The following is a 14,366-nucleotide window of genomic DNA, read 5'->3' as shown; positions in this document are numbered from 1 at the left end:
AGATTTGAAGACAGATGGGAGATGGGGGTAAGGAGAGCGAGAGGTGGCAAGACTGATCCCCATTTTTCTCACCTGAGTGATGGGGAGAAGGGACACAGTGTCATTTCTTTCTTTCTTTTTTTTTGGGGGGGGGATGCTTTTTAAGGGCTGCACCTGCCGCATATGGAGATTCCCAAATTAGGGGTCGAATCGGAGCTGTAGCCGCCAGCCTACATCACAGCCACAGCAACGCCAGATACGAGGTTTGTCTGGGACCTACACCACAGTTCACAGCAACGCCGGATCCTTAATCCACTGAGTGAGGCCAGGGATCAAACCTGCGTCCTCGTAGATGCTAGTCAGATTCTTTTCTGCTGAGCCACGACGGGAACGCCGAGGGTGTCATTTCTGAGATGCAGAGGAACGTGTGTTTTGGGGGGATGGGGGAATCAGGAGTTAATGTTGGGACATGAGGTGAGTTTGGGATATTTATTAGAAATCAAAGACTCCTTAATGTGGGGAGTCCTTTATCCCGGCAACAAAGACAGGTGTTTCTTGTTTGGCTTGGGGTTTTTTTTTTTGTCATTTTTCATTGCCCTGCAGCATATGGAGCTCCCGGGTTAGGGATCATAGTCGTAACCTAAGCCGCAGCTTGACAACACCAGATCCCTAACCCACTGTGCCAGGCCAGGGAAGGAACCCAAGTCCCAACAGCTCCCAAGATGCTACCGATCCCATCGCGCCACAGCGAGAGCTCCCAAATGCAGATTGATGTGAGCTGGGGTGGTCCCAGGGCTGAGCCCTGGAGCAGGAAGTCACCTGCTGTCCACAGCTCCCCCAACCATTGGGCAAACCCAGGGTACATCTGGCTGGGTTCAAATCCCAGCTCTGCCTCTGACTCGCTGGAAGAAGTTCCCAGCCTCTCATCCCAGCCTTCAGTATTAGCTGAAGCCAAAGGATGAGAGGCGACAAGGCCATGAAGTCAGTCTCTGGTGCGCAGAGTGCGCAGAGAAGGCTGGAAGATAGACCCCCCTGCCCCCAGACTCACCTATTTTTCCTTTACTTGAGCCAAGAGCATCTAGTTGAGTTGGCACACGATAAAGGCGCATTTGATCTGTCCCTGCTGATGGACCCTGTCCCCGCGGGTATTTCTTCAGCTACAGGAATCACCCCAGTGCCAGCTGGGAAGCTCCCAGGGGTCTGGTCCTGCCGCCCCCTCATGGGGACCCTGCCTGGGGCGGTGGTTTCACTGCTTTGGGATGGGCCCCTTGGACTGGTTGTCAACGGGTCCTGCCTGGGCTGGTTTCTGACGTCATCCTTCTTGATCACTGGGCTTCCGCTGCTCAGGGGTCACCTGTGTCTCCCCAGGGGGTGTCAGGGTCCTGGAGTGGCCCATCTGCCTATCCGACTATATCAGCACCTCTACCTGTGAGTGGAGGATGGCCGGGCCTGTCAACTGCAGCGCTGAGTTCCGCCTGTCCTATCAGCTGAATTTCATCAACACTGAGTAAGCTTGGGGGAGTTTGGGGGAAGTTTGGCCAGGGGTTTGCCTGGCCCCGGGGGTGGGGGCGGGGGGGCACCTTGGGGTGTGCGTGGCACGTGAATGTCATGGAATCCTGGACTAGAGCAGCAGCTCGCACACTTTTTGGTCTCAGGACTGTCTTGCATGCTGAAAAATGAGGGTGGACTGGCGTTCCCATTGTGGCTCAGCGGGTTCAGAACCTGACTCGTATCCATGAGGCTGCAGGTTCGATCCCTGGCCCTGCTCAGTGGGTTACAGAGCTGACATTGCCATGCGATGGGGTGTTGGTGGCAGATGCAGCTCGGATCTGGCGTGGCTGTGGCTGTGGTGTAGACCGGCAGCTGTAGCTCCTATTTGACCCCTAGCCTGGGACCCTCCATATGCTGCAAGTGTGGCCCTAGAAAGAAAGAAAAAAAAGAATGAAGACCTCAAAAGCGCCAGCCCGGGTAATTGATTGATATTCACCCTGTAGGAAATTAGAACAGATGTTAAATCACAACAGCTCTCAAGTCCACGTGCAACAGGCCATCCAAGCCATGACATCATCACAGGTCATGTGGCCTCTGGAAAAGTCCACTGTACGCTTGTGAGAGAGAGAGAGTGGAAGTGGCAGCTAACGTCAGAGTTTTATTATGAAAACAATTTGACTCCGTGGAACCGCAGACCATACGTTGAGAAGCTCTGGGTTAGATCATTGTTTGGGGGTGGAGTTTACTGTGCTCTGGGTGGACCGTGGAACTCAGGATGTGTTTTTCCAGATGGTTCACTGGGATAATCCACAGTACAGGGGGACAACCAGCGTTATAGCGGGTGCCCCGGACATGACCCAGTATCCCAGGCACACAGTTATAAGGACATGCATGCTGGGAAGGACAGCTCAGCAGGTATGGGGTGCACTGATGGTTCATGACATACTCAGGTGGACGGGCTGTGCTTGTGCACAGGGTACCTTCGCCTGGACCAGGGATCTGCAAACATTGACCCATGGGCCACATCTGACCCGCCACCTGTGTTTGTAAATAAAGTTTTATTGACACACAGCCATGCCTATTTGTTTACGTACTGTCTATGGTTGGGGCTTTTTGTGCTATATCCACAGAGTTGTGTGGTTGAGACAGAAAAGGTAGGGCCCTCATAGCCCCCAAATTTATTTCTTTTTCTTTTTTTTTTTTTTGTCTTTTTTTTTTTGCTATTTCTTTGGGCTGCTTCCCCGCGGCATATGGAGGCTCCCAGGCTAGGGGTCTAATCGGAGCTGTAGCCACAGGCCTACGCCAGAGCCACAGCAACGCGGGATCCGAGCCGCGTCTGCAACCTACACCACAGCTCACGGCAACGCCGGATCGTTAACCCACTGAGCAAGGGCAGGGACCGAACCCGCAACCTCATGGTTCCTAGTCGGATTCGTTAACCACTGCGCCACGACGGGAACTCCTATTTCTTTTTCTTTCCTCCTTCCTTCCTTCCTCCTGCCTTCTTGCTTCTTCTTTTTTTTTTCTTTTTTTTTTCTTTTTTATCTTTTTAGGGCCGCACCCATGGCATATGGAGGTTCCCAGGCTAGGGGTTCAATTGGAGCTGCAGCTGCCGGCCTACACCACAGCCACAGCAACACCAGATCCGAGCTGCATCTGCAACTTACACCACAGCTCACGCCGGATCCTCAACCCACTGAGCAAGGCCAGGGATTGAACTGGCAACCTCATGGATACTAATTGGATTCCTTCTGCTGCGCCACAACAGGAACTCCCTCTTGCCTGCTTTCTTTCTTTCTTTCTTTTTTGCTTTTTAGGACCACAGCTGCAGCATCTGGAAGTTCCCAGGTTAGGGGTTGAATTGGAGCTGCAGCTACTGGCCTACACCACAGCCAGAGCAATGCCGCACCCTTAACCCACTGAGCAAGGGCACGGATTGAACCTGCATCCTCCTGAATACCAGTCAGGTCCATTACTGCTGAGCCACAATGGGAACTCCCCAAATTTCTATCTGACTTGTTAGAGAAATGGTTGCTGCCCCCTGGCCTAGCAGATGATGTGGGGTTGGCTGTTTTGGCACATTCGGATTAGGCTGTGGGGCACAGGGTGCGCGGGCCTGCCAAGGCATGCCACGGTCCGCTCTACACTGGGCTAAACCGTGCTGCCAGGAATGGCTGGGACTGACACGTACCTTGTGACAAATCTTTCCACGCCATGGGTTCTTCTCTTTCACTGGCTTTCAGGGCCCAAGGCTGGGGCCAGAGGTGTTTTGAGTCCTTGGTGGGTGTGGTGAGGGGCTGTGGTCCCAGGCTATTGTCCCCACCACACCCTGGCCGTTCTGCTCCCAGGTCCCCAGATCTGATCCTTGAGGCAGGGCAGCTGGGACGCTGCAAGAGCCTGTGGTTCCTTGAGGCGTCTCCTGGGGGGGAGTAGGGGAGACACCCTTGGGTCACATGACCAGCCTAATGCAACATCTGTGTCTGCAGAAACCACACCACGTGTGTCCCCGAGAACAGAGCAGGCTCAGTGTGCGTCTGCCATATGCTGATGGAGAGCATTGTCATTGTGGACACCTACCAGCTGGACCTGTGGGCCGGGGAACAGCTGCTGTGGAACAGCTCCTTCAAGCCCAGCCAGAACGGTGAGTGGGGTAGGGTGGGGTGGGGCAGGGCTGCAGGCTCCACCCCGGGGGCAGGAGGCATCTAAGCAGCCTCCTGTCTTTTCCCAAAACTGATGAGGTTCTTGCGCCTTCCTGGGTCTCAGTCTTCCCATCTTTGAAATGGGGTTGGGCTCAGCAAGAACATTAGGTCCCCTTCGATTCAGCTCTTTCCACCCCCTGAACTGAAGTGCCCAGACTGGGGTGTTGAATGAGGCTGTGTTTAGTGGAGGGTATGCTTTGCTGCAGATCAGAAACAGAATTGAGAATGGGCCTTCCACCCTCTGTTGACTGGTCAGCTGCTGCTGCTCAGACAGTCTAGATCTTGGGAGGCTGAGCTTCTGGAACCCAGAGTTGCTGTAGGAATTCCCCAAGAGCTTGCTGGGGTGCCGTGATGGGAGTGAAAGTACCACCTTTGGCTGTGTGACCTTGGGCAAGTCACAGTACCTCTCGGGGCCTCAGTTTCCAAAAGATAGTAATTATCCCTATTTATTTATTTGTTTTTTAGGGCTGCACCAGCGGCATATGGAGGTTCCCAGGCTAGGGGTCGAATTGGAGCTGTAGCCGCCAGCCTACACCACAGCCACAGCCACAGCCACAGCCACGCGGGATCTGAGCTGCGTCTGCGACCTACACCACAGCCACACCAATGTGGGATCCTTAACCCACTGAGCGAGGCCAGGGATCGAACCCACAACCTCATGGCTCCTAGTTAGATTCCTTTCCACTGCGCCACACGACAGGAACTCCAGTAATTATCCGTATCTTGCAGTTGAATAAACTGATGTTCAGAGAGGACAAGTAACCTGCCTAAGGTCACACAGCTACTGAGCAACAGAGGCAGTATTCTCACCAAGCTCACAGTCTTCACCATGCCATCAGCAATTCCTGAAAGGCCTATTTGTATTGCTGGGGGGAGGCGTGATTTAAATCAACCCCTGGATGAACCCATGAATTAAAATAATTTTTACATATGTATATTCATTTTAATGCACATTCCTGTAACTTCATGGACATGACTGCCTTAAAAGAGACCAAGGTTTAAAACACATGAATCAAAAGGAAGGAAAATACGGAGTTCCCTTTGTGGCTCAGCGGATATGAACCCAACTAGTATCCTTGAGGATGCGGGTTCCATCCCTGACCTCGCTCAGTGGGTTAAGGATCTGGCATTGCCAGGAGCTGCGGTGTAGGTTGTAGAGGCGGCTCTGATCTGGTGTTGCTGTGGCTGTGGTGTAGACTGGCAGCTACAGCTTCAATTGGACCCCTAGCCTGGGAACCTCCCTATGCCACAGATGCGACCCTAAAAAGGAAAAAAAAAATTTTTTTTTAATGAAAAGAAATGACAAATATTTAGTAAATAATAATACCATTCCCATATGTGGCCAAAAGCATGAAGGATGAAACTGGAAGAGGCAAAGTTTGGGTTCTTTTGCTTTATCCATTTTGCATCCCCCGTGGAAAGGGAGTTCACAGTCGCTAAAATGCTAAGTAGGATTTTAGCAACACAGGAATTGGTATTACGATTGTAATTCACTGTTATGACTAAGTTGGTGTGGAAGCCCTCAGTGTATTGATTAAAATGGAGGAGGAGGTATTGATTAAAAATCTAAATGGGGGAGTCCTGTGGTGGCTCATTGGTTAACGAATCCGATGAGGAACCATGAGGTTGCGGGTTCGATCCCTGGCCTTGCTCAGTGAGTTGAGGATCCGGTGTTGCTGTGAGCTGTGGTGTAGGTCGCAGATGCGGCTCGGATCCCACGTTGCTGTGGCTCTGGTGTAGGCTGGCGGCTACAGCTCCGATTTGACCCCTAGCCTGGGAGCCTCCATATGTCATGGGAGCAGCCCTAGAAATGGCAAAAAGACAAAAAATAAATTAAAAAAATAAAAATAAAATAAAAATCTAAATGGGGAGCTCCTATTGTGACTCATTGGTACTGAACCTGACTAGGATCCATGAGGATGTGCGTTCGATCCCTGGCCTTGCTCAGTGGGTTAAGGATCTGGCGTTGCCGTGAGCTGTGGGGTAGGTTGCAGACGCGGCTCAGATCCTGAGTTGCTGTGGCTCTGGTGGAGGCTGGCAGCTACAGCTCCCATTCGACCCCTAGCCTGGGAACTTCCATATGCCGTGAGTGCAGCCCTAAAGAGCAAAAATAAATAAATAAGTAAAAATCGAAATGGTGTGTGTGCTGGGTGGGCCTCCTCCCGGCACCCAGCTCGGCCCCTCACCAGGCACCGCTTCTCCACAGTGAAACCCCTGGCCCCCAGAAACCTCATGGTTCACGCCAACATCTCCCACACCTGGCTGCTGACGTGGAGCAACCCGTACCCTTCTGAGAGCTACCTGTACTCGGAACTCACCTACCTGGTCAACATCTCCAATGAGAACGACCCCACGGATGTGAGTGCGTGCCCTGCGGGGTTTCTACACCGCCTTTTGGGACTCAAGTGGATGGAGGCTTGGGGTCTGGGGTGGGAGATGAGGAGAATGGCCCCCCGGCCTGACAGCAAACCCTGGAGAGCTAGACTCCCCCACGCCCACCCAGCGGCAGTGTTCTTGTGGCTCAGCGGCTTGAGAACCTGACTCATAACCATGAGGATGTGGGTTCGATCCCTGGCCTTGCTCAGTGGGTTGAGGATCCGGCGTTGCTGTGAGTTGTGGTGTAGGTCGCAGATGGGGCTCAGATCCCACGTTGCTGTGGCTGTGGTGTAGGCTGGCAGCTGTAGCTCTGTTTCGACCCCCTAGCCCGGGAACTTCCATATGCTGAGGGTGTGGCCCTAAAAAGAAAAGGAAATAGTAAAATAAATAGATCTGCCAGCACCTCCTCTGGCTCTGTGCCGGTATCAGTCTCTGATCACCTCCAGGTCCCTGACTCTCAGTGTGCAGACAAGGGAGGTTATTTTGGTCACTGCTCCTCAGCAATAAAAGAAGGGCTCTGGGCCACTGTTTCCCAGGTGACAGGACACTTGAGATTTTAGGTGGTACCTTGGAAACTCACGTGAGTGACCAAATCACACTCCCGGCAGCTCCGTCCCCATCCTGACTCTCAGGGGAGATATCACAGCTGAGCTGATGGGTTTACTTCCTTTTTTTTTTTTTTTCCGCCACTTGCCTTTGGCATGTGGAAGTTCCCAGGCCAGGGATGGAACCCACGTCACAGCAACAACCTGAGCCGTTGCAGTGACGAAGCTGGATCCTTAACCCCCTGCACCACCAGGGAACTCCCTACTAATCCTTTTTAACAGAACGAAGAAAGCAGGCTCAGCTTTCTTCCAAAAACCAGGTTCATCCGTAATTTAATGCCGTTGTATGGCTCTGTTTGCACTTACTTCACTGCATCTGATGTTTGCTTTATAGTCATTAGCAGTGGCAGTGAAGTTCCTTTTTAGTCTGTTTGTTTACTGTGAGCTTGCTTTTTAAGTGAATGTATTGACTTTTCTGACCAGGCCACAGCATGCACAAGTTCCCAAGCCAGGGATCCAACCCGTGCCACGGTAGTAACAACACCAGATCCCCAACCCACTGAGCCACCAGGGAGCTCCTGAATTGCCATTTTTTTTCCCATACGGAAATGTATTTATTTATTTAATTTTTTTTTTTTTTTTTTAACTGTCTTTTTAGGACACCAGGTGCGGCATATGGAAGTTCCCAGGCTAGGAGTTGAATTTGAGCTGTAGCTCCTGGCCTACACCACAGCCACAGCAATGCCAGATCCGAGCCGCATCTATGACCTACACCACAGCTCATGGCAATCCCGAATCCTTACCCCCCTGAGCGAGGCCAGGGATCAAACCTACATCCTCATGGATACTGGTCAGATTTGTTTCCACTGAGCCACAGCAGGAACTCCTATTTTTTAATGTTTTTTTATTGCTGCACACATCCATTCTCTTTCAGATTCTTTTCCTACATAGATGATCCCAGAATTTGGGAAAGAGTTTTCTTTTTTTTTTTTTTTTGTCTTTTTGTCTTTTGTTGTTGTTGTTGTTGTTGTTGCTATTTCTTGGGCCGCTCCCGCGGCATATGGAGGTTCCCAGGCTAGGGGTTGAATCGGAGCTGCAGCCACTGGCCTACGCCAGAGCCACCGCAACTCGGGATCCGAGCCGCATCTGCAACCTACACCACAGCTCACGGCAACGCCGGATCGTGAACCCACTGAGCAAGGGCAGGGACCGAACCCGCAACCTCATGGTTCCTAGTCGGATTCGTTAACCACTGCGCCACGACGGGAACTCCGGGAAAGAGTTTTCTGAACGATCCAGTGGGATCCACCATCAGCCAGTCCATTCCATATATCTCAGTATGCCTGTACCAATCCCAAACCCCCAGGAGAGCTGGTTTATAGGAAACTCAAGTACATGATGACAGGGGCTACACAGTGGATGGCCGGGCCCCCTTCTATTTTAGGTGCAGGTAGGGGTGGAGGCCATTTTCTGCCACCTATATTTCCTCATTAGATAGTCCCCTTGCAAGGACCCCCTCTGAACACCAGGGGCCTCAGAGTCAGGTTCCAATACTGCCCTGCCACTTGCCCACTGCATGATCTTGAGTCAGGTGCTCTGCCTCTGCATGCCTCAGTTTCCCCATCTGTAAGATGGCCATAATGGGTACCTATCACCCCAGGGCTGTTAAGAGCATGAGATGTGTGACACCCCTCGCCCCTGGCATAAACATCATCCTCCTTTGCTCCCGAGGGCCACAGGCCTCGGAAATCCCACCTGCCTCGCCCTCCCGCACCCTGGTCTGTGACTGGCCCTGCCAGCACCTTTGAGGGTATGCTGCGAGCAGGCCCCAGACATCTTCAGCTGCCACGTCAGCTCCGTCCCTGTGCCCTCTCTTTCTGGCCAGGCCAGGGAGGTCGTGGGTGTTGATTTACATTTCTCAGGGATGGTTTTCCCCCTTGGCACTGGGCCGGACGTGGAGTGGGAGCAGGAATGGGGCAGCCAGTCTCTCGCTGCAGAAGCTCAGAGCAAGCAGGAAGAGGCAGTTTGCCCAGATGCCAAGGAAAGAAGCAGATTCAGTTTTGCAATAAATTCTCTTCCCTTTCCTGGGCCGGTGCAGGCTTGGTTCAGGGGACAAGCTGGAGGGAGAGAAGGGTGCGACCTATGGGGTCCAAAGAAATGATGTTTATTTGCATGTCATGGCTGGGTCTAGGTTCCAAGAATCTTCTTCTCTTGGTCCTGCTTTCTTCTGGGTTGGCTTTGTTTTTTAGGCAGGTTCTTTGCTCAGCGAGTGGCCAGGATGCCCCCTAGCAGCTCCAGGCCTGCATCTTAAAGCCACAGTGGGCAAAAGTTCTTCTTCCCAGAGAATCCCCACAAAAGTCCTAGACCCAGTGATCAGCTACCTGGCTTGGGATGTCAGTCTCTGAACCTGTCGCCAGCGGTGGGCAGGAGGGAGGGTGCTAGGGCTGTGCACTCGTTGGCCAGGGCGAGTCATGTGCCTACCTCTGGAGCAGGTCAGATCAGCTTCACCCCAACCAGATGGGCTGAGAATGAGGGAGGAATGGCTCCCCAGAGAAAGTTCTGGAGAAGAGGAAACCCAGAGAGCGTGCTGGGTTTAGGACCTGGCACCAGACACTAGCCGGCAGATAGAATTAGTCAGTGCATCTGGGCTATGCCTTAGTGGTCATGTAGGTGCTTAAAGGCTGCCCCAGGCCTCAGAATTCCAGGTCCAGCTTCTCTGGTCTGTGAGACAGAGGCACCCTTCCCCCACCTCTCCCTTCCCAAGGACAGAAGGAAGCCCAAAGAATTCCCATCCTCAGTCATTGGTCAGAGATGATCACATGCTCCTCTCTAACCAATCATAGGCTGACTGATTTAGACCAATGAGAATCAACCCTTGAGTGAGAGACAGAGGCTCACCTGCCCTGAGCTTTGGGTACCTGACCCCAACGGCATAGAGGCTGGGTGGGTGTCCAGCTGTGTTTGCTCCAGCAGACACCAGCTGTGGCTCAGACTGGTGACACCAATTCTAAAAAGAGATAATTAGCAATTTGCTATGGAATTTGGGAGATGGAACTGCTCATTGTCCTGGATGATTTCTGGACCAGATTCTATAATGGAGGTGGAGTTTTGGCTTGGGCATTGAAGGATGTATAGGAGTTTTCTAGCTCAGGAAGGGTCACAAGCATTCTGGGAACAATGAATGCCACGCTCATGATTATAATGCTTCCTGTTTCTTGGGCACTACTCTATGCCCGGCACAACAGGGACTATCACCAGTGGCTGGGAAAGCCCTGCAGGTGGAAAGGTGTTTGTCCATTTTATTGACGAGGACCCCAAGGCTAGGAGAGGTGGAATGACTTGCCCAGGGTCCCACGGCTGGAAATGGCCAAGCTGAGATTTGAAGCCGGGACTTGCACTCTAGAGCCTGTGCTATTTCTCTTCCCCTGGATCTTTCCCGGTCTCTGGAACACCTGACCTTGTTGTTGGAAAACAAACCAACCACAGGGAGTTTCTCAGAAGCTCAATTTCTTTTTCGTTTCTTAGTAAAACATTTCCCCAATTCCCTGCTCCGCTCCAGGGTGTCTGACTCCTTCAGTGAGTGGCTGCTTCCTGTTTACTGTGATTTAGAAGGAAAGGAACACTGACAGTGAGAGTGTCCTTCTCTCCCTGCCCCCTTCTCCTCCTGCCTCTCCCGCCCCATTCCCAGATCCACTGGAAAGTTCTCGATGCCCTCCATTTTCTCTCTTCTTTTTTGGCCGCCCCGAGGCATATGGCTTTCCCAGGCCAGGGATCAGATCTGAGCTGCAGTGGCGACCTGAGCCGCAGCTGCGGCAACACCGGATCTTTAACCCACTGTGCTGGGCTGGGGATTGAACCCGTGTCCTAGCGCTCCAGGGATGCCACCAATTCCATTGTGCCACAGCAGGAATTCCCCTCAATTCTCCAGCAAGCTCTTTGGACTTGTTGTGTAAAATCACCCCTCGGCCGCTCACTTTACACCAGACATTTCTTTTAAAAGCTTCCAACTGCCAGCAGGAGCTGGGAAAGGGCTGCAGGGGCCTGAGAAGGAGAGGAGGCTGCCAAGGGATGGACCCAGCAGAGGGAGGGAGCCCAGCCACAGGATCCGGGCCACTCATTGTCAGAAATGATCCTGACACACATTTTACTTCGTTTTTAAATTTTTTTTTATAGTTTTTTAAAATAAAAGTAATATTGATATGAAGTAAAAAATTCAAGGGAGTTCCCATTGTGGCTCAGGGGGTTAAAAATCCGAGGTAAGTGGAGTTCCCGTTGTGGCTCAGTGGTTAATGAATCTGACTAGGAACCATGAGGTTTTGGGTTCGATCTCTGGCCTTGCTCAGTGGGTTAAGGATCCGGTGTTGCCGTGAGCTGTGGTGTATATAGGTCACAGATGTGGCTCGGATCTTTTGTTGTCACGCCTGTGGCATAGGTGAAGCTGCAGCTCTGATACAACCCCTAGCCTGGGAACATCATATGCCACAGGTTTGGCCATAAAAAGAAAAAAACCACTCACATGGTACCCAAGAACTTAGAAAGGGAATATATTTCTCTCCACACCCCCATCTCCATCTCTCCCCAGAGGTTGACCCCTGCTCCCGTCTCTTGCCAGGAGGAAAAAGAGGCCAGACTAGAGCAGGCAGAGGGCGGGGAGGCATGTGTGTCCTTCTAGAGACTTCACACCTAGACAAGCAAAGGAGTGTCTGCTGATTCATCACCGCAAGTTTTCTCGAATTGCTGTTATAATATATCACTGCACACGTCACTGCTTTAAATGGCACTCACGTATTGTCGCCCCGTTTCCGGGGGTCAGGCATCTGAGCGCGATTTAGCTGGGTCCCCTCCTTAGGGGCTTACAAGGCTGCAGGCAAGGGGTGGGCTGAGGCTCGCCTGAGGTTCAACAGCTGAAGGAGTACTTCTGAGTGCCTGTGATGCTGGCAGCCTTCGGGCTTTTGTGGGCTGTTGATCCAAGAGCCTCGGGTTCTCGCTGGCTTTTGGCAGGAGGCTGCCCTCGTTCTTTCTCGAGCCTCCTAGTAAGGTGCAGGCACCGTCTTACATCTGGAATCACAGATGCATAGCCCCTGCGTACCCATCAGCTGTGTCCCTCTCTGTTGGTTGGGAACGAGGCAAGGTGCTGCCCACACATCAGGAGAGTGGGTTACATAAGTGATACGAGCTGGGGATTGTGGGGCCATCCAAGGGCATCAGCCTGCCTTCCGGATTTCTGTTTTTAATGTAAAAGGTGACAGACAGCACATAAGAGTCTTCATCTTACGGAGTTCCCATCGTGGCTCAGTGGTTAATGAATCTGACTAGGAACCATGAGGTTTCAGGTTCGATCCTTGCCCTTGCTCAGTGGGTTAAGGATCCGGCGTTGCCATGAACTGTGGTGTAGGTGGCAGACACAGCTCAGATCTCGTGTTGCTGTGGCTCTGGCGTAGGCCTGTGGCTGCAGCTTGGATTGGATCCCTAGCCTGGGAACCTCCATGTGCCGTGGGAGCAGCCCTAGAAATGGCAAAAAGACAAAAAAAAAAAAAAAAAAAAAAGAATCTTCATCTTACTTTTTTCAGTTACCAACAGAAATTGAAAGTCCTTTTCTGATGGGGGCTATGTGGGGTGGGGCTGAGATTATGAGCAGTTTGGAGTTTGGGTTTGACTGTGGAGTTTTGAGAGAGTAAACGCCCTCTTTTTTCTTTTTTTTTTTTTTTGCTTTTTAGGGCCACACCCGCGGCATATGGAGGTTCCCAGACTAGGGGTCGAATTGGAGCTATAGCTGCCAGCCTACACCACAGCCACAGCAACGCAGGATCTGAGCCACATCTTCGACTGACAGACATCACAACTCACGGCAACACTGGATCCTTAACCCACTGAGCGAGGCCAGGGATCAAACCCGTGTCCTCGTGGATACTAGTCAGCTTCTTAACTCACTGAGCCACAATGGGAACTCCCTCTGGAGAGCCCTTGAAGGAGAAAAAGGGATGCCTTGACCCTGTCTGTGCTTCAGAAAGATCACTCTTGTGTTCCCCACATGCCAGGCCCTGTCCTAAGTGCTTACGTGTAATAATAACCCACTCAATCCTCGTAAGAGTTGTGGACCAGAGGCCCTTTTATTATCACCATTTTGCAGAAGAGGACAGACATCAAGGTCCAGAGAGGTTGTGTAACTTATCTAAAGTCACACAGCCAGAGAGTGGTGATAGGAACTCTTACCTTCATGTTACAGATGAGGAAACTAAAACTCAGGTTAATCAACTTGCCCCCAGGAGTTCCCATTGTGGCACAATGGTTAAAGAATCCGACCAGGAACCATGAGGTTGCGGGTTCGGTCCCTGGCCTTGCTCAGTGGGTTAAGGATCCGGCGTTGCCGTGAGCTGTGGTGTAGGTCACAGACACAGCTTGGATCCCACGTTGCTGCGGCTCTGGCGTAGGCCAGTGGCTGCAGCTCCGATTAGAACCCTAGCCTGGGAACCTCCATGTGCCGCAGGAGCGGCCCTAGAAAAGGCAAAAAGACAAAAAAAAAAAAAAAAAAAAAATCAACTTGCCCCCAGTACCATCATGTGGCTGATCAGGGTGGGCGGAGGGGCTGGGGGGAGCAGGGTAAGGGCCAGATCCGCGACCTTTCTTCCCCGATTCTGGTCACAGTTGCGGAGGTAGCAAACCAAGGCCTGAATTGGAGAAATTACCAAATACCCAGACTGGTGGCTGTTACACACTGTGGCATCTGCCCAGGAAAGCAGCCTGGGTGGGAGCTGGTACTCCCCTCCCCTCCAGGCTGGTACACTGACAGCTCCCCTTCCTCCAGCAGTTCAGAATCTATAATGTGACCTACCTGGGGCCCACCCTCCGATTCCCAGCCAACACCCTGAAGTCTGGAGCTGCTTACAGCGCACGCGTGAAGGCCTGGGCTCAGAGATACAACAGCACCTGGAGTGAGTGGAGCCCGAGTGTCAAGTGGCTTAACTGTGAGTATCTGCTTGGAGTCGTGAGCGGCCGGCATCCCCACTGTCATTCTGTGGCCAGACCCGTCCCCCGGCCCAGCATCTGGGTTTCCATATCGTAGGATGCCTCTAACTGCAGTAGCAGAACTACCAATGACTTAGTGTACCCGTCAGGGTGAGGAGGCTAGGTTACAGTCACAAACAACCCCACAAATTCTGTGGCTCAACACTGGCGAAATGTCTGTCTTGCTCATGTCAGGGTCCAGTACGAACTTTGCTCATCTGTGGGTGGTTTTTCTCCCTGTGGACCCCTTATTCTCCAGGACCGAGATGCT

At 52.2% G+C, this 14,366-nt stretch overlaps 1 protein-coding gene across 32 annotated transcripts in view; it reads left to right on the top strand.

Moving 5' to 3' along the window:
* Window positions 1-14,366, top strand: part of IL4R (interleukin 4 receptor) — a 50,887-nt gene that overhangs the window by 26,334 nt on the left and 10,187 nt on the right. For 7 of the 32 annotated variants that reach the window (XM_085015897.1, XM_021085867.2, XM_021085868.2 and 4 more), the window contains 4 exon segments: window positions 1,327-1,486; window positions 3,957-4,111; window positions 6,376-6,527; window positions 13,899-14,055. In XM_085015897.1, the coding sequence (XP_084872023.1) occupies window positions 1,327-1,486; window positions 3,957-4,111; window positions 6,376-6,527; window positions 13,899-14,055 (624 nt within the window). 32 annotated transcript variants of the gene reach the window in all.

The sequence above is a fragment of the Sus scrofa genome, chromosome 3, assembly GCF_054392235.1.
Source record: "Sus scrofa isolate SSC_HxYL_T2T_F1_AM1 chromosome 3, Sscrofa_HxYL_maternal_Yorkshire_Landrace_v2.0, whole genome shotgun sequence".
Lineage (NCBI taxonomy): Eukaryota > Metazoa > Chordata > Mammalia > Artiodactyla > Suidae > Sus > Sus scrofa.
This window is presented reverse-complemented; position numbering and strand designations above follow the sequence as displayed.